Source organism: Alligator mississippiensis, chromosome 1 (genome assembly GCF_030867095.1).
Source record: "Alligator mississippiensis isolate rAllMis1 chromosome 1, rAllMis1, whole genome shotgun sequence".
Lineage (NCBI taxonomy): Eukaryota > Metazoa > Chordata > Crocodylia > Alligatoridae > Alligator > Alligator mississippiensis.
Window position 1 is genome coordinate 429671357 of NC_081824.1, and position 18452 is coordinate 429689808.

Genomic DNA, 18452 nt, shown 5'->3' on the forward strand with positions numbered 1-18452 from the left:
TGTAGATGATTGTGATGTCCATAACTGTATTACCCAAGTTGATAGTTTCTAGGTGATTGTGGTTAATTCCTGTAAACACTGCTGGAACACAGGTGCTGTTAAAAATGTTGAGTATGGAAAATAGCACAGAGGGTTCTGGTTGTTAGTCAGCTAAGGTTAGGATCAATCTTGAATAAACAGTACTATAAAAATGCTTTTGTTTTACATTTATGGAAGAGTGGGGATGGTCCCAGGGGAAATGTGAATAGTCTCCAACAGAGCTTCAGCTGACGGGCATCTGGGGGAGAGGAGGGGAGGGAAATTAATAGCTGTATTAACTCTTCTGCAGCCCATTCTAGTTTGGGGATATGCTCTTGATCTGGGGTACGGGGAGGATTCTAGATGCAGTTCCTGTCTGGAAGGTTCCCTGATAATGCAACTCCAGGAAGCCTTTTCTTTTTGTTCTGTGCAAGGACTATAGCAGTAATTATTACAATCAGTAAATATTAACCTGTTACTTATCAGGGTATACATTTTTATAACTCTGACTTTTTCATATGAATGGGGCCAAAGAATTGCATTCCCTCAGAGAAATCTCTTTTACATGGTGTATATTAGAAAAGTGTTTGGGAAAATCAAGAACACTGGCTGCCTGTAGACATGCTTGGGGGTGTATGTGTGTTGGGGTGAGGCATTTTAATTAGGGTGGTTCTTGGGCAGCTGCTGTAATTAAAATGGCTCACTGTCATATGTATTAAGCCCCCCACGTTCAAAATAGCCGTGGGGGCCCTTTAACTAAAACCTATTTGACAGGGTTTAGTTGAAACGCGCCTATGGCCATCTTGAAATGTGGGGGGGACTTAACACATGTGACAATGAAGCAACTTGTTCACATTCTAATTAAAACATGAATGAACATGTCTATAGACGGCCATTATAGGTAAGAAGCCATTAACAATGTGAGAAGTGAGGTGGGTTTCAAGCAGGGTTCCTTCAAGCTGTGTGGTGTGCACAGCCATGCAGGCGCCTCTGGCATCATGGTATGAGCACGCCTGTGCGGCCATGCACACCACACAGCTTAGAGGGAATGCTGGTTTTAAGAAGCTGAAGAATGGGAAAGGAACCAACATTTTTGGAGAAGCCATTGGTTTGCCTTATGCAAAATAGGCCCCTAAATAAGATTTTGATGCTGATTTTTGTGGCATCAGTGGCTATGGTCTCAAAAATTTTCTTCATCGGTAGCTTGATCTCATACCACGCCTTGTTTCTTTTTAATATTCTAAAACTGGTTAAGAAAAGCGAGTGCAACATTGACCCTGTATGTCTTGTTCTCTTTCAAAGCTGTCTATAGATATTTGATTTTTGCCAGTGCTGCAAACCCATCCTGGGATCTGTGGGGGGGAGGCTGTTTTTCTTTTGTGACTGCATCGCCAGCAATACAATTTTCACAATAAGAATTTAACTGACAATGTAGTGATGAAGCAAGAGAAGACTAGAATCTATTTGACTCTCCCCTACCTTTATCAGCTCAGCAGTCTCAGTAGAAACAGCTTGTTTTTGACATTTAAGTGTGTGGGGACAACATGACTTGGAAGAAAGACAGGGAGCTGTTATTTTAGGAAAGTGCTGTTCTGTTAGTGGTCTCACCCTTGCTATATACAGAAGTTTTTAGAGGGGTAGAATGTATGTGGCTACATGTACCCCTCAGCAAGAAAAAAGAAAAAGCCAACATCTTTTTCTCATTTTGTGAAATTTTGTTAGAGATGGCTTGCTGTTTGTTTGGTACTGGAAGGAAAGAAGGAAACTCAATTGTTTACTGGGTGATAACAAAATGAGGTGAAAAATGAAGAGTTATTGCTTCATGATGTAGTGTTAAAGGGCCAAGTCCTAAGGCAAGAAGGTGTTTTCTCCCATTTTTTTTCCATTTAACTTTATGCTTTTGAGTGTTATTTTGAGGACTTGTCTGTTAATGATTGACTAATAGGCCCATCATTTCCTGGGGGACTTCCCCTCCTCTTTCCTCTCTTCCTCTCCTGTCTTATCTATACCCATTATTTTTGTAGTCATGCAGTTCTTCCCTTCTTGCCTTTGTCTCCTAGTCTAATGACAGTGGTGGCTAGTTACTTATATGACTCTAAATCTCCATTGTGCTTTGTTTTATTGTGGCATAGTCCTTTTAGAGTTCTGCTGTACCATTCTGTTGTGTTGTGTAGCCACTTGGACAGAGGTTTCTGTCTGTTGCCTTCTGTTAGGCTGAAATGTGGCCTTTAGCAGCTGGTTAATCTTCATTTGCCAGCTGTAACCTAGTGGACTTTACTGCATGATGAGCAATTTGATGCATGTATTAAAATCCTTGTTACTGTTACTTCTATGATCAGATTCAGGGATTAAGATTATCCTGTCCCAGCAATCTAAACGTGTTTGAACTCTGTAGTTTATTTCCCTTCCACTGTGGCAATTTCCACTTCTGAACTTTTTTATTTTTGTTGGCCATTCCATATTTGCCTCTATGTTCAACACAGAATCATAGAAAATTAGGGTTGGAAGTGACCTCATATTTAACATGCACAGATGCATCTTAAATCAAAATTGAGGAAAAACATACATTTAATGTTTGAGCACATTATCTTTTAGTCTCAGCCCCATCCTCATTGCAATGTCTTCATTTGTTTCGTTGTTCTCTCTCACTCCTGGATTGCTTGCACACTGCTGTATTGTCCTCCCAGCAGATGTCAGGATGATTGGAGTCCTCCATGAGAACCAAGGTTTGTGATCGGGAAACTTCTGCTAGCTGTTTTGAACGTTTCATCCACCACTTCCTCCTGGTTTGGTGATCTATAGCAGGCGCACACTAAAACATCACCCTTGTTGCTTGATCTCCCCTCTAACCTTAACCAGGAGACTCTCAACAGGCCTACCTTCAGCTTCATAGTGGAGCGCTGAGCAATTATATAGCTCTTTTACATGAAGTGCAATTTCTGTTCTTCTCCTCTGCCTGTCCTTTCTGAGCAGTTTGTACCCATATATGACAGTACTTCAATTATGCGACCTATCCCACCAAGTCTGTTATTCCAATCGCATCATAGTTCCTTGAGTAAATGAAGACTTCCAATTCTTCCTGCTCATTTCCCAGGCTCTGTGCTTTCATTTCACATCAAGTTGCTTTCGCTTTCATTAGGAAACCTCTCTTCATCTTCAGTGGAATTTGCCATTGTGTAGGGACCAATAGAGGCCTAGACACTGCTTAAGTCCACCACGCACAAAAAAACCCTCTCTTTATAGCAAGATAAGGGGATAGTGGACAGTACACAGTTTGCATAATAGAAGTCCAAAAGTCTATCTATATGAACTCAAACTAGGAAAAAAATCCCACAAAGCTTTCTCAAATTACTTTCTTCATTAAGTTATTAAATGGTGAAACCAAGCAGCTTATCTTCCTTGTTTGGCTGTTATCAGTAAGTTATCAACACAGCTTTGGGCTACTTACATTTTTCTGTATTATCTAAAGAGAGATGATGACCCCTTCAATTTCTCATTTGCAATACTTGTTCATATGGGTTATGCAAGCAGTTTTGATGTTGCAGATCTGGCAAACTCAGTTACATCAATGTAAATCTGGAGTAGTGAAAAATCTCTAGATTTATGCCAATATAAGAACAAATAGAAATTGTCCTATTGCTATCAGCTGTAATTATGCATGAGTGTAATATTTTCAGAATCCTGTTCTTTGCCGTTAAAATATACTTGCACTGAGCTTGCTGACATCTGTTTTTAAAAATGTTTTTAGGGATGTAATGTTAAATATCTCAACCTAGCATATTGTTGTTTTTTGAATTATAAGTAATACGTTCAGGAAATGATGCCTGGTATTCATTATAAATATTTGTAAGTTCATTAAATGAAAATAGCATTGCAATCACACCCACAATGGCATGATATTGTTTTAAACCCAATCAGAGGGAAGTGGGATTTAGTTATCAGCAAACAGAAAGAGAAAAACCATATAAAATCTCAGAAACAGAGGACAGTCCTGAATCCTAACTTTCTGCCAACCAAAGATATCACCCACAAAATCCTTTTTATGAATCTTGATAGCAATTAGAACATTCTACAAATGCCCTAGTGTGAGTTCTCTGAATGTAGTGCTAATTATGTTGGCTTGTTTTTGGGGGATTTTAAAAAATGTTTTACTAATAGTACTTTGGCTTAATCTATCACTTATCACAAACCCACTTTAAGCTGAATAGTAGTTACTTTTCTACCAAGTATGCATCACTTTTTGCTATGTTTGGACTTATAAAATAATAAAACTAAAAATGATATGTTAGCCGCCTATACAACAAAATATAATTAATGGGGATGAACATGACCCCAAGACCGACTGAATATTGACTGATTCATGCACTGCACTCATTTAATTTTAACTGTGCTGCTCAACTCTTCTCTTATCATATCCTAATGTGTGTTTTTATGCATCAAGGTTATCTCTATATGGTTTGAATGCAGTTTCATCACTATTCTTTTATTTGCATGTCTGTTATCTCAACTATTTTGGTTAACACATAATAAATAACACCTGTTTACATTAAAATTCATCAGGACCTTGGTATTGTCCTGAGGGACATGACATCTCTGATAGGGTGCTTGTACATATGACAGGTTTAATCCTTAGGGTTGCATTCTGTACCCCCTAAATTGAAATGGTGGGTTTTTTAATTGAAACCCACCATTTTGATTTAGGGGTTTTATTTTTCCATCACTCTTACAGCGAGGCATCTGATCCTTCTTCCCCCCGCCCCCGGCAGATCCTGCCTGCAGCCAGGGGGTGAGCTACTGGTGGGCTGAACGGCTCCTGATCGGGAGGGGGCCCTGGTCCTTCCTTCCATGACAGTGGCACTCCCAGGGCCACCCAGGTGGTCTGCTAGCAGGCCAGGTGCTCCCCCAGCTCAGAGGCAGCAGCTGGCCTGATCCAACTCTTCCCTGACCCCAAGCTGAGGCAGCACCTGGCCCACTAGCTGCCTTTCTTGTTGGCCTCAGGGGGTGCCACTGCTGTAGAAGGGAAGGAAAGACTGGGGTCTGCTGCAGCTCATGGGCCACTTGGCCCTTTGGTGGCTCACCCCCCCTGGCTGCAGGAGAGTTGGGCAGGATCCAGTGGGAGGGGGTGGGAGAATTGGGCCCCTTGCCACTTCTGCTTGCAGCAGGTGCCTGCTGAAGGTAGAAGCAATGTGAGGCCCAGTCCTTTTTTTTTTTTTTTTTTTTCTGCAGAACCTGCCTGCCTCTCCTGTGGCTGGAGGGTGAGCTGACTAATAGCTGCAGCGCATTGTTGCAAACTAAACTACATCGAGATGTAGTTTAGTTCTCAAATATGCAAACTCATTTAAAACCAGCAAAACTCTTGCATGTGTACAGCGTGACACCATTAAGCCACACAATACGACATTTTTGTCACGTGTATATGGTAATGGTGTCATGTGTAAAAGTGCCCCTTCTAGTCTTCCACTCGGTGGCCGGCCACACGGCTCCAAGCATGGCTCCATGGCAACGGCGGGAGGTTTTGGAGGCAGTGGCCATCACCGCCATAATGGGCCTCCAGGTAAGTGGCAGCGCCATGTGCAAGCTCAAGCCCCGCCCCCCCTCCCACCCCACGTATAGTTGAATTCACACAAGTTAAATGTGCGTATGATGCGACTGACCTGTATTATAAAAATGAGTTTTGGAAACCCCTCTCAGGAGCATGTGCTTAGGAGGGCCTAAAAATAATTTGGGTTTTTTCCCCCTTCACACTGATATTTTAAAACTCAATTGCCTTCTCGCATTGAGAACTATGACAAGTACCTATCAGCTGTACTTGCTGAAAAAGTTGTAGTTTTTGTTCTTGGAACATACGCTGTATTGATTACACGAGTTAAACTTTGTGTTATGAAAAACAGTGATCTTTTAATCTGTTTGATGCCACAAAACTAAGGTAGTTAAGGTTGTCGGGGCTGGGGACCAGGGCACAGAAAGTAGTTGGCTTTTGAGTTTGCAGAGTGGCCAAACTTATTACAAATCTGAAGTCCACTACAGTACTTCAATGTAAGCTTCTGCTTCCTGAAGGTGGTAGTAGCCACAGGTAATGGTTCAGTAACGAATAGGTCGGAGGAAGTTTTATAAGCATGTGCCACTGGTGTGCTTTGTAAATTGGAATGCTTTTACTGTATTTCTCTGCACAAATTCCATTGCATTCACTGTGTAAGTTGCACCTACATTAAATGGTGGAGGATACCACTGGTGTAGTTGTTCCTAAGTTTTGACGAGTGTATGCATGTTGAATTTTTGGGTTTTGAAGGTTTTGTTTGTGGAGGTGAATGAGGAGGTTGTTTCTTGCCATACAGCCTGTCAGCAGTCTGGTAGTGTGCATGACAACAAGTAGTACCTGAAGGCAATGACTTAGCAGCCTAAAGTCACAGAGGAAAACTACGTAGCAGCTGGCACGTCTGGAATAGTTTTTGTGGAGTAGACTCAGTGTTTGAGTGTATGCTAAGCAGCAGAGTCTTCAGTCTGCTATATCCTGTCTTATCTTTTTGTCCTTAGCAAAAGGAATACAATTGTGCTCTGTATCATGTAGTATCTGTAAAGTAGAAGAGTAGGAGCTGTGTTGGGACATTAGTCAAAGAGGGTTAAGATTGCATTGCAGTGCTGGTATGTACTCTCCTCTGGTCTCACAAGCCTGGGGAGAAGGGGCAGGGGGATATAACTGCCCTAACTACAGCCATCCCTCTCCTCCTATCTTGCATGATCTCCTTCCACTTGGTTGCATGTTTGCCTATACCATCCAGATCAGTTTTTATCTTAACTTCCAATTCTTGCCTTGGTCTGTCCTGAGTTCTGAGACCCTTTGCCTTAGCTTCTAAAATCTGCCTCACATGCCTTCCTGCGATATAACACTTTGGGCACAGATGGAAGTGACTTTTTTTTGTTTGCTTGTTTGTTGTTTTGGGTTTGTTGGGGTTTTTTTGAGTGATCTGGCCCCTACAAGCGCTTTATAGCCATGTTGCAACACAAGTGTATGGCTGCAGAGCCCTTTTAAAATGACTGATCGTATGAAAAATTAACCCTGGTCAAATCCAGTATTACATTAAGATGCACAAAAGCAGGGTGCCTTAGGGAACTTGTGTTCCCTCCAGGGTTAATTTTTTGCATAGGGGCTGGGCTGGGCTGGGTTGGTGCTACCAGGCCAGTCCTGTCCCCTAGGCTGTCAGGGGGAGGGGAAGGAGCCATGCTGGCTGCTGAATGGCCAGAATAGAAGGGAGAATGGGGCAGGGGGGAAACGGAGCCCCCTCACTGTGTGGCCCCCAGCAGGGGTAGCTGGGGTGGGGGGGTTTTATTCTCTGCCTCAGTTGCAATTCAGCTCTGGCCATTCAGCAGCCAGGTGCCCCCCTCCCCCTGCGCTGACAGCCGTGGGGATGGGGAGAGGGGCAGTTTGGCAGTCTCCTCAAAGGCTGCTGGAGTGCCCCCACCTGCTGGCCAAGGCTGGTGCAGCCCCCCCCTTGAGTAAACTGTCATGAGTTAGTGGGGCCCTAACGTCTGTCTGCACCCTTTGTTCCCTGTGCTCTTACCTTGTTCAAGATACTGGCCTTTTGTAAAGGTCCACAAGCTCCTGATTTTTGTTTCCTCCTTCATACCATTTTCTTGTACTGCACCAAATATTTTCCTTAGCACTTTGTTTTCAAATACTTGTAGCTTTTTTCCATTTGCCTTTGTCAGTGTCCAGTGTCCACATCTATATAAAACAGGGGTAGGCAAAATATGGCCCACAGGTTGGATTTGGCCCACCAGGCCATTCTATCCAGCCCATGGCTTCCCTTTCCCACCCCCAGATTTAGAAAATTAATATTTATCTGCCCCAGGCTGCCTGTCAAAGATGACGGGAACCAGGGACAGTAGGACCCCAGATGCCTACTAGGGTGCCTCAAGATAGAGCAGGAACTGGCCCAGCCCCTGTGATTCTCAGCTGGCTCTATGAAGTGCTGGCTGGGCCTGTCCAGCTCCTGCTGTGTCCTGTGGTCATGGCTGTGCAGCTGGGACATGGTGCTGGAGTGGTGAACTGGGTAGAATGGTGAAGCAGCAGAAGGGCAGTGGTGGCAGAAATGGAGAAATGGCTGAGAGTGGGTGCCCGGGGCCAGGAGCAGGAAGAGCACTGTGCGGGGCTCTGCCTGCCTCAGGAAAGCTGTGAGCAAATCCTTCCCTTCTACACATGCCACAACCCTCCCCAGCCACCCTCTCACCACACACTCGCAGCCCCCCACAAGCCCCATACCCACCCGCACCACATATCCACAGACATACCCACCCCCCACTACATTTATATAAGAGTAAGACTTCATTTTAAGCTATTGTGCAATCACCTCTATATACATTATGCAAACGCATGTAAATCAGGACAACATATTTTTAAAAATCAAATTAATGAACGTTGTAGTAAATACTTGATTTTTAGAATAAAATTTGGTATTTTTCTGGTACCAAGATGGCAAACCCTTGCTGAAAGGAGTACTTCTGTGGGGGCCAAAGGGAGGGACTTCTGGTGGCAAGGTCAAGGGTTAGGGACTAGGAGTTCCAGTCCCAAAATGATGACTAGGGGACAGGGCATCTGTCAAGGTGCAGAGCTACTCTTGTGGCCCTTGATGGCTTGCCAAAACTCGGTAAGCGGCCTTCTACCCAAAACAGTTGCCTGCCCCTGGTGTAAAAGGACAGGTTGAACAATGGTGCTCTTAAGGTTTTAAGGTTCCTTGAGATTTTTCCTTGATGTCATCATTTTATCAAGGCTTAACAGGCTTATATTAGCACTGATTTCTTGCCTTGATTTCTCCAGTTGTTTGCTTGTCCTCTGTGATTATTTGTAAATAGTTACGTGTCTCTACTTTTTCTACATTGTCATTCTCTGTCTTTATCTTCCTGTGATCTTGAGATTTTGTTTCTGGATGCAATCATGTATTTAGTTTTGCTGACATAGATAGCAAGCCCAGTTTCTCTGGCACTTGACTCTTATGATCTCTGTACTAAGCAGATATCATCTGCATACATAAGTACTTAATGCAGTCTGGTCAGCTGCAGACCTTTTCTTCCTCCTTCAACAATTCTTATGACCTTCTCAAGAATCCATGTGACAAGTAGTGGTGACAGTGTATCTCCTTGTTTGAGCCCCCTATTGATTTCCATCTGACTGATAGCATTTCCCAGTTCACATAACTCCCTGATCCTTCAATGATCATCTTAATAAGATGTACCAGGTTTATTGGAATTACAAACCCCACCATGATTGACCATAGTGACTCTCTTCTGATACTACCTTGAGTTTTGACAAAGTCTATGTAAACCTGATATAGCTCTTTCACAACTTATTTCTTTTCCAGCAGTAATCTCATTGAAAATATCTGATCGCAAGTTGATATGTAGTTCAGGTCCTAATTTCCTGGTTTTTGGGTGCTTAAGCTTAGCCACTGTCCACATTCTGAAGGGCTACATTGAGTGTATTATGTTGATAATGTTTGGGACACTTAATTTCCATGTATTCAAAAAAAATTCTCAGCACCCTTTAGTTTAGCACAACTTTTCCTTCTTCACTGCTTTTGTGATTACACCAGTCATAGAATGCATTGGCTGGATACTAATTCCTCCACTGCCTTTGCCTCATCTTTGTCTGGTTTCCCCTTTTACATACTGTTTTAAAGAGCCAAACTCTCCTTTAGTAACATTCTAGTATTGCCTGCCCAAAGGGGCAGGAGAAGCTATATGCTAGTCGAGATGAATTTGAATGACTGGGATCAGTTGAGAGGATAACCCAGGGTCATGATATTAGCCCAGATATGCACATGCATACAGTCCATTTATCTTGTAAAACAATATTTGATTTTGTGTGTGTGTGTGGGGAGCTGTATCTTGAGGTTCTCCTTGCTCAAATAAATGATCCCAGTTTTGGACCACTAATGTTATCATGTCACATGTGTCACAGGAGATTTCAAAACCATCCAAGTAGGCATGAATTAAGTAGAAAGAACTTCTCTAAAAGACTGCACGATAATGCACATGCACTAGGGACTGAACGAAGGTTGCATGGTCAGCTCTTATTCTGGCACTGCCTAAATATTTTGCTGTTTCAACTTAATGTTCTTGTAGGGTGGGTGGGTGGGTATGAAATTATATACAGTATAACCTCATAAATCCAGATATAAAAAATCTGGAATTATAACGAATCTGGCACAATGTTCATTGTTTACAGACCTAAGGTAATTCACCAATAAAACTGTGTACACTGCAGAACAGCCTGTCAAGTCTCTATTGAGCCCCTGCTGATTCTCTGTCATTTTCACACTGGTGCACACAGCCAGAAAATACAGTGACTGAACAACAATATTATTGTAGAAGCACCTAGAAGTTGCAAGCAAGGATACCAATGTGTTAGGTTTCAAAACGCATGCACACAACAAAAAACATGGTCCCTGCCATAAAAAGTTTACGAGGGAGTTTATAGTAAGCCGGTAGGAATAAGGTACTTTATGGAACATGGCATTCACAGGTGTTTAGTGAGACTGGGCCCATCACTATATCCCCTCTCACATATAAGTGTTCTACATGTGCATAGCGTCTTCTGGTGAGATGGCTTTGCTTTTTTTCTGATGCAATCTGCTATCATTTGATCAGAGCAAATGTCCTTGTAAGATTTCTTGAGTGAAGAGAAGGAACAGCTGTGCCTAATAGCAGATTCTGCTCATTTCCTAGAACTGATTGCCAAAGCACAGGTGCATCTTCATTCTGATTTCCCCCTTCCTGAAGGGCAGACCATATGTTGCAAACACTCCTCTTAGTTAGCAGTGGCAGAACCATTCTGGGGAAAGGAATTACAATTAGGTGCTGGACCTGAACAAGATGAAGAGTGACTTTCTTTCCTCACCGGGACAAAAGTTAGGGTAGATATGATATGATGAAGCAAGTTGCTGCTTATGAAAGCACATGCATCTGATTTAGTTAGTCTATAAAGTGCAAATCCTACCTGTCTTTTGCTTGGCTGCAGACTAATATAGCTAACTACCTCTCTGCTCATGAGGACCATCTTAAAAGTGATGTGACTCTTTACTATAAAGGTATTAGTGCTTTATGTTCGAATAACAGCACTTATTAGTGTGACACAAGACATGACCGAAACTAGAAGACCAGAATGGAAGCTTTAAACGTCAGAACGTAAATGTGGAGAGAGTCAAAACAATGAGAACAAGGTGTTGAGAGCTTTCCCCTACCTTTAGAAGTATAGCATGTCAATCTGTTGGCACTGAGAAAGCATGGATACCTTCCTTATCTATACTTGGAAAAGCACAAATAAGTTTTGCTTTCCTGAAACCAGCTTGGAAGTAGAGACACATCTGAGTGAGAACCAAACTTCAGAGCTTCAACACAAACATGAAGTCAGTTTTATTATATAAGGCAGAAATGTGGAGGATGGATAGGGAGACTAAAAAGACTTCAGTTCTTTTATAAAAGGATTATTTTGGGCATCAGGAGGCCTAAATGGTTAAAAAAAAAAATGAAGAGCTATATATTTATTGAGGGTACAATGATGGTAAATGGGAATGAGTCAGCTGCGCTCTGAGGAAAAGTGGGTACTAATGTTATGAAACAAGCCCTATGATGGAACTGTCAGTAAATGAGAGAGAGATCAAGGAAGTCCTAGAGAAGAGCAGTATACTTTGACCTAGGGGACCTTGGCTTTATTGGGCTGAAACCAAACAGTGGTCACAGGTAAAGTTGTGTGGTGAATGGGCACAGAGGCCCTGTGCTTTTCATGGAACAAAGCAAGTATTGCTGACGAAATGGCTTTCAATGGTATTTGGGCTGGATATTTGGGTCCTGACCATCACAGGTTTGTTTCATTGATATCAACAGTCCCTACTTGTGATATTTTGAGAGCAGAGGTAAAGTTCTCTCTATGTTCTCAAAGTTATTTGAGGACATGAAAATTCACATGATTTAATACAGGAGTTGGCCCTGAAAAAGTGTGTTCCTGCAGTGCAGAACATAATTTTGTCAGTCAGGAGTGCTTCAAAAGAAGAAAAATTACTTGGAAGCTAATTCTATTCCATCTCAGAGGAAAGGTAGCAAGAGGATGCAGCAGCCCCCCTGGCTCTCCAGGGATGTAGCAGACCTCCTGAGGCTAAAAAGAAAGGCCTACAAAGGATGGAGGATGGGATTCACCTCCAAGGAGGAATATTCTGCACTGGTCGAGTCCTGCAGGGAGCAAACCAGGAAAGCCAAGGCTGCAACTGAACTCCAACTAGCTTCAAGTATCAAGGATAATAAGTCCTTTTTCAGATATGCGGGGAGCCAGAGGAAAAGCGAGGGCAACACTGGACCCTTGCTGAACCAGATGGGACAACTGACAACTGATACCCAGGAAAAAGCCAACCTATGGGTACTTTGCATCAGTCTTTCATCAGTCCCATGGGATGCCCATGCCCGCTATGGGACAGGGAGGTCTGGATGAGGGAGATCTCCTGCCCTCCATCAATGCTGACCTGGTGAAGGAACACCTTGAGAGACTGGATACCTTCAAGTTAGCCAGCCCTGACAATCTACACCCCAGGGCGAGCATCATAGCCCAGCCTCTGGCATGGATCTTTGAAAACTCCTGGTGCTCTGGTGTAGTGCCTGAAGACTGGAAAAATGCCAATGTGGTGCCTATCTTCAAGAAAGGGAGGAAAGTGGATCTGGCATACTACAGACCCATCAGCCTGACTTCTATCCTGGGGAAGGTCTTAGAAAAGTTTATTAAAGAGGCCATCCTTAATGGACTGGCTGACACCAACATCCTGAGGGATAGCCAGCACGGGTTTGTTGTGGGTAGGTCTTGCTTGACCAATCTCATTATCTTCTACGACCAGGTGACCTATCACCTGGACAAGGGAGAAGAGGTTGATGGCATATATTTTGACTTCAAAAAAGCCTTCGATCTGGTATCCCATGATCACCTCTTGGCAAAACTGGCGAATTATTGCCTTGAGTCCACCACTATCCGCTGACCGGGGAATTGGCTCTGTGTTCGGACCCAGAGGGCAGTAACTGACAGAAGTCACTCATCATGACCAGTGACCAGTGGGGTCCCCTTAGGCTCTGTCTTTGGACCCATATTGTTCAATATCTTCATTAATGATGTGGACATTGGAGTCAGAAGCGGACTGGCCAAGTTTGATGATACCAAAATTTGGGGCAAAGCATCCACATCAGAAGACGGGGGCGATTCAGGCTGACCTGGACAGTCTCAGCAAATGGGCGGATGAGAACCTGATGGTGTTTAACACTGAAAAATGCAAGGTTCTCCACCTTAGGGGGGAAAAACCTGCAGCATTCCCTATAGACTTGGCAGTGCTACGCTGGCTAGCACTATGGAAGAAAGAGACTTGGGGGTCATCATTGACCGCAAGATGAACATAAGCCTTCAGTGTGATGCTGCGGCTAGTAAAGTGACCAAAATGCTGGCCTGCATCCATAGATGTTTCTCAAGCAAAGCCCGGGACATCATTCTCCCCTTGTACTCAGCCTTGGTGAGGCTGCAGCTGGAGTACTGCGTCCAGTTTTGGGCCCCACAATTCAAAAAGGATGTGGAGAAGCTTGAGACAGTCCAGAGGAGAGGCACATGCATGATCAGAGGTCAGGAAAACGGACCTTATGACAACAGGCTGAGAGCCCTGGGGCTCTTTAGCCTGGAAAAATGCAGGCTCAGGGGTGATCTGGTGGCCACCTACAAGTTTATCGGGGTGACCACCAGTATCTGGGGGAACGTTTGTTAACCAGAGCGCCCCAAGGGATGACGAGGTCGAACGGTTATAAACTCCAGCAAGACCATTTCAGGCTGGACGTAAGGAAGAATTTCTTTACTGTCCGAGCCCCCAAGGTCTGGAATAGCCTGCCATTGGAGGTGGTTCAAGCACCTACATTGAACAGCTTCAAGAGAAAATGGAGGCTTATTTTGCTGGGATCCTATAAACTCAGCTGACTTCCTGCTCCTTGGGTGGGGGGCTAGACTCGATCTTCCGAGGTCCCTTCCAGCCCTGGTGTCTATGGGGGTGGAAAAAAAATGCCTAGGGTTGAAATGTCTTATTTTTTTCTCCCTGAATACTGTTAGATGGATAATGTAGGTGTGACTCTTAGTAGGTAAGAAAAAATGTAAAATATCAATGTTATGCTTCAGGACGTTCGATGGCTGCTAATTGATGAAGGAGCGTCTTCCTTGATGTAAAGAGCTATTTCATTTAGTCTTTTCCCCTACAAAAATTAATTTTATCTATATATGAAACATAGTTCTGGCCACTTTCAGGAACAGGGTAGTGGGCTAGATGGATCTCTCTAACCTGACATGGCCACTCCTGTGTGTTCTATCTATAGCATTGCAGGACACACTTTCAAAGTTATTTAGGTGTTTGAAGAAGCAGGTGGATGTCTCACTCTTGAAAGTAGCACTAGACAATCATCTGCTTCAGCTGCCTCTGTACAAGAAGAGCGCATCTTCCTTGGGCTCCTGCAGGATGGCCAACCCCTATTCTGGGAGGGCGATCTTCATGTAACCTTTAGCCACCTGAAGATTTAAAACAAGATATTTTTTACAACCTGGTGTATTTTGAGAACTTCACACCTGCTTTCCCAAACAGACCAGAAAAACCTACATGGATCTTTCAGATTTAAACCTAGGGGCCTCAGACTTGCTTTAATTTCACTCTAGCCGCATAATATGGGGTCAGTAGGAAAGGCTGGTGAATCCCCAGGAGTGCTGTTCTAGTTTTGCCTCTCTCTAATTGGGTATTTTCCCCTGATCAAAGATAGCAGGAAAAGGTCCTTTGGGTGTTGCAGTACTAGATACAATCCACAAGGCACGGTAATTTGTATAAATAATACCTAGTTAGAATTTTATTTTTCATGTTCTACTGAAGTTCATGGAGTCAGCTGAAGCTAGGTGAAATCAATGGAGTAACTTACACCAGTATAACTGAGAAGCAAACTGTATCCAGAACAGTATAAATGGGATTGCCTCTTCTACAGTAAACACTAGAAGTTGTTTGCATGCAGTCACGTGTGTTTACATGGATGCACGTGGTATTAAAAATGATGTTGTTGAAAATCTTTGGAGCCTGTGTACTAATTATGTTGATCAACTACTGGTACTAAAATTTTTTTTTTTTCTGGTTTAAAATGCATTGGCTTTTATGTGTGAAAGAAATGAGTGAAGTTGCCCCCTGGTCTGGCTAGTCTATAGAGAGGTTATGAAGCCTATTGCTAATGGAAACTCTGAGGGACTACTGGGGTCTAAAAGAGCTAAATTTAGCTTAACTGGTAAAGGTCTAACTTTTTTTTTTTTTTTAGTTTAAAAAAGAAGCATTTCAGTCCTGTCAACACGTATGTAAGTGAAAGTAAATGTATACTAGAATAGTTCTGTAGAAATCAGACTGTTATGTGATTAGGGTTAAGCAAGGATTTGCAATGACTTTTTTTTTTAATTGGACCAACTGTTGCATAGTTGCGAGAGATGTTTGAGGAGCTTTGTTTACAAAGTGCCTTTAAGTGTTGGTAGGATTGGGGCCTATGATTGTAATTCTTTCCTCTTCTGTTTCTGGTAATGTGTAGTGGTATGAAATGGCATTGGTTTGGGGACATTTTTAAATAGAAACACCCTTGAATCCCAATTGTCCACTAAGGTTTAGTTTTTGTTGCTTTATTTTAGTGAGAAAAACACAGGGATGATTTAATTGGTGACCACATCTCAGATTTTTTTTAATTTGTTTTTAAGGAACCATGTAATATAACATTTTTTGCTGTGTTCAGCCAATGAAACTAACCCCTTTCCCCCCCCCCCCCCCCCACACACTTTAGTTGCCCACTCTGGTTCAAAATGTATATATTATTCAATATTTCATAAAACAATAAACAGCAAAATAAACTGTAAATATTTTTAGGAAATTTACCACTTTAGAATGTTTCTGTGCCTAAATAGCAAAGCAAAACTAAAATGTATCACCAGTCTTCAAGATAAAGATGTACATAGTTATGTGGGTAATGCATTGCAGGCATACTATAAATGTCATTTGAGACTTGGCAGAACAAATTTACTTCTTGCCATTTGGATTTTTGGTTTTATCCTTTTACTACTCAAAGCTTTACAAAATAAAAGGAAAATAACAGTATAATTTGAAGAAAATGTTTGTGTTTAAAATTCCATTAAAGTGTTACAGTTCTAGGATAGGTAATTCCTGCCCTCCCAAATATCAAATGATGACATAATCTTAAGGTAAGGATGTTTGTGATAAAGCTGAGCGCATGAGTTGCTCTGTTATTTTATTTCCAAACTGGGGTTGGAGCTCAGCCTTGGGACTAGTCCACACTGCAAACTTTTCCAGACTCCAGAATTCTGCTGACAGCGCTTTACGAACGTGCGTACCCCCGTGCACAGGCCCTCGGGACTTCAGTCAATTGCTACAGTCAGTTCAACAGCAGATGCCTTCTTGGGGCAGACCGAGCTCCTTGGTGGCACAGCTGCTTGGTGGTGCTGCCAGAAGTACCCAAGTGTCCACATGCCCTGGCAGCACTGCAGTGATGCTGCCAGAGCTGGTGGCAGAGCAGGGTAAATACAGACATGAGCTGCATTCATGTTTAACTGTTTGGTTTTCCCAGTATTCAAACATTTAGTCTTTTCAATGCTGATTTGTGAGGAGTGGGGGAGGGAGGAAAGGGGTGGGGGACAATGCTATCACTCCCAAAACTTTTGGGCCTTTTTAGGTACGGTGTTATGCACTGTAAATAGTTTGGTTTTTACAGGGGGGGGGGGGTGTGTGTGTGTGTGGCCTGACTTCAGTACATGCAGTCAGTGGAGCTCTGCTTGACTGAAGCCAGCTTGGGATGAGGCTCTCGGTGCTCCCGGCCGGCCCGGCTACGAGCCCAAAACCATGTAGCTTTCTCTAGCCGGCGAGCAGAGCTCCACTCACCCTGACCAGCTCTCCCATTCCGGTGGGGTTGGGGGGGGCGCTTTCCCTTCTGCTGCGAGTCAAGCGGCCCCTGCAGCCTCGCCCTCGGAGGCTGGGCCAGAGCAGCAGGCCGGGGCCGGGGGGAGATCCCAAGCGGCGCCGGGGTGCGCAGGCCCGGCCGGGTGGGCACGGGCGGAGGCGGGGAGGGACCCGCCGCGTCTCCCCGTGGGCGGCAGGCGGCGCTGGGCCGCGGCGGAGCCTCCTGGCGGCAAAGTCGCTGCCAGCCGCGGACCCACCCCCGTTGCCAGGGCTGAGCCGGGCTCCTCCATCCTCCCTGCGCATCGCCCGGGGTGGGGCCGGGCGGGGCGGGGCGGCGCGGGGCGGGGCCGTCGCCTGCTTTTGTGGCGGCGGCGCGGGCGGGGGGCGCGCACCCTGCGGCCGTGCCTGAGCCGCGCGTGCTGCTGTCCCCGCAGGACCCGTGTGCTCCCCGTCGGGCTACCGCAAGGCGGACGATGAGATGTCCGGAGCCGCGTCCTCGGCGGACCTGGACGAGGCTGCCGCCCGCACCATTCACCTGAACCAGGCGCAGCCCAGCAAGTTCCACGACAACCGCGTCAGGTGAGTGCGGCCGCGCCGCGCCGGGCCGGGCCGGGGCTGCTCCCGCTCCCTGCCTGCCCCCCGGGTTACTCACTCACATGGGGGCCGGGGGCTGGGGGCCCGGCCGTCCTGCGTGGGACAGCAGGAAACCGCCTCGGCCGCTTTATGACCCGGGGCACGGGCAGGATTTTCAGCCCGATGCCCTCCAGCAGGAAAAGGCACAGGTGGGAGCTGGAAGATGCAGGGGCTGGTTTCGGGGAGGCAGTGGCGAGAGTGGGACACTCTCTGTCGGCATGTTGGGGAGCTTTTCATCTGCAGGTGGGCGCCGTCTGGATTCTGTGGCCCACAAACAGAGTTGGTCGGACAGGAGCTGTCGGGGGTAAAAAGCAAGGGATTTTGGTGCAGAGCACGTGTAGCACCAGCGCTGAGTGTTTTGGGGGTTTTTGTAAAGAAAAGTGCCCGTGTTGCAACTAGGCAGGGCTGTGCTTCGGCTGTGTTTGCGGCTGTGCCCTATCCTGGCGCGGTAAAGTCGAGTTGGTTTGTCTTCGGCTCGGAAACCGTTCTTTTGGGTTATTTTTAGTGGCTGCTTTTCCTCTCAGCTTTTGATGGATTTGCATGTGAGGTTGCAGTACTCCAGATTGTCTCTAACTTTTTTCTTTCTCTGTTTTCATGCCTGCCTTGTGGCTGGGTGCCTGTTTGCTTGCTGAGAGAGGACCTCGGAGCGTGACAGGACTTCATCGTGATTACGTGCTCTGATTTTAAACCGTACAGTGAGAAGCAGGGGTTGAAGGTTGAGCGCAGTTGTCCAGATGTTAGGAAGCAGGTTCTGTTGCCATACATGGTCTTGAATTTCATACGCAAGAGAATCTGTTGGGGGGTTTTGGAGTTGTTACA

At 44.8% G+C, this 18452-nt stretch overlaps 1 protein-coding gene across 4 annotated transcripts in view; it reads left to right on the forward strand.

The window, feature by feature from the left end:
• ATP8A2 (ATPase phospholipid transporting 8A2) overlaps window positions 1-18452 on the forward strand; it is a 555201-nt gene that overhangs the window by 37681 nt on the left and 499068 nt on the right. For all 4 annotated transcript variants that reach the window (XM_014595931.3, XM_059720367.1, XM_059720374.1 and 1 more), the window contains one exon: window positions 17435-17579. In XM_014595931.3, the coding sequence (XP_014451417.2) occupies window positions 17435-17579 (145 nt within the window). The remainder of the gene's footprint in view (window positions 1-17434; window positions 17580-18452) is intronic.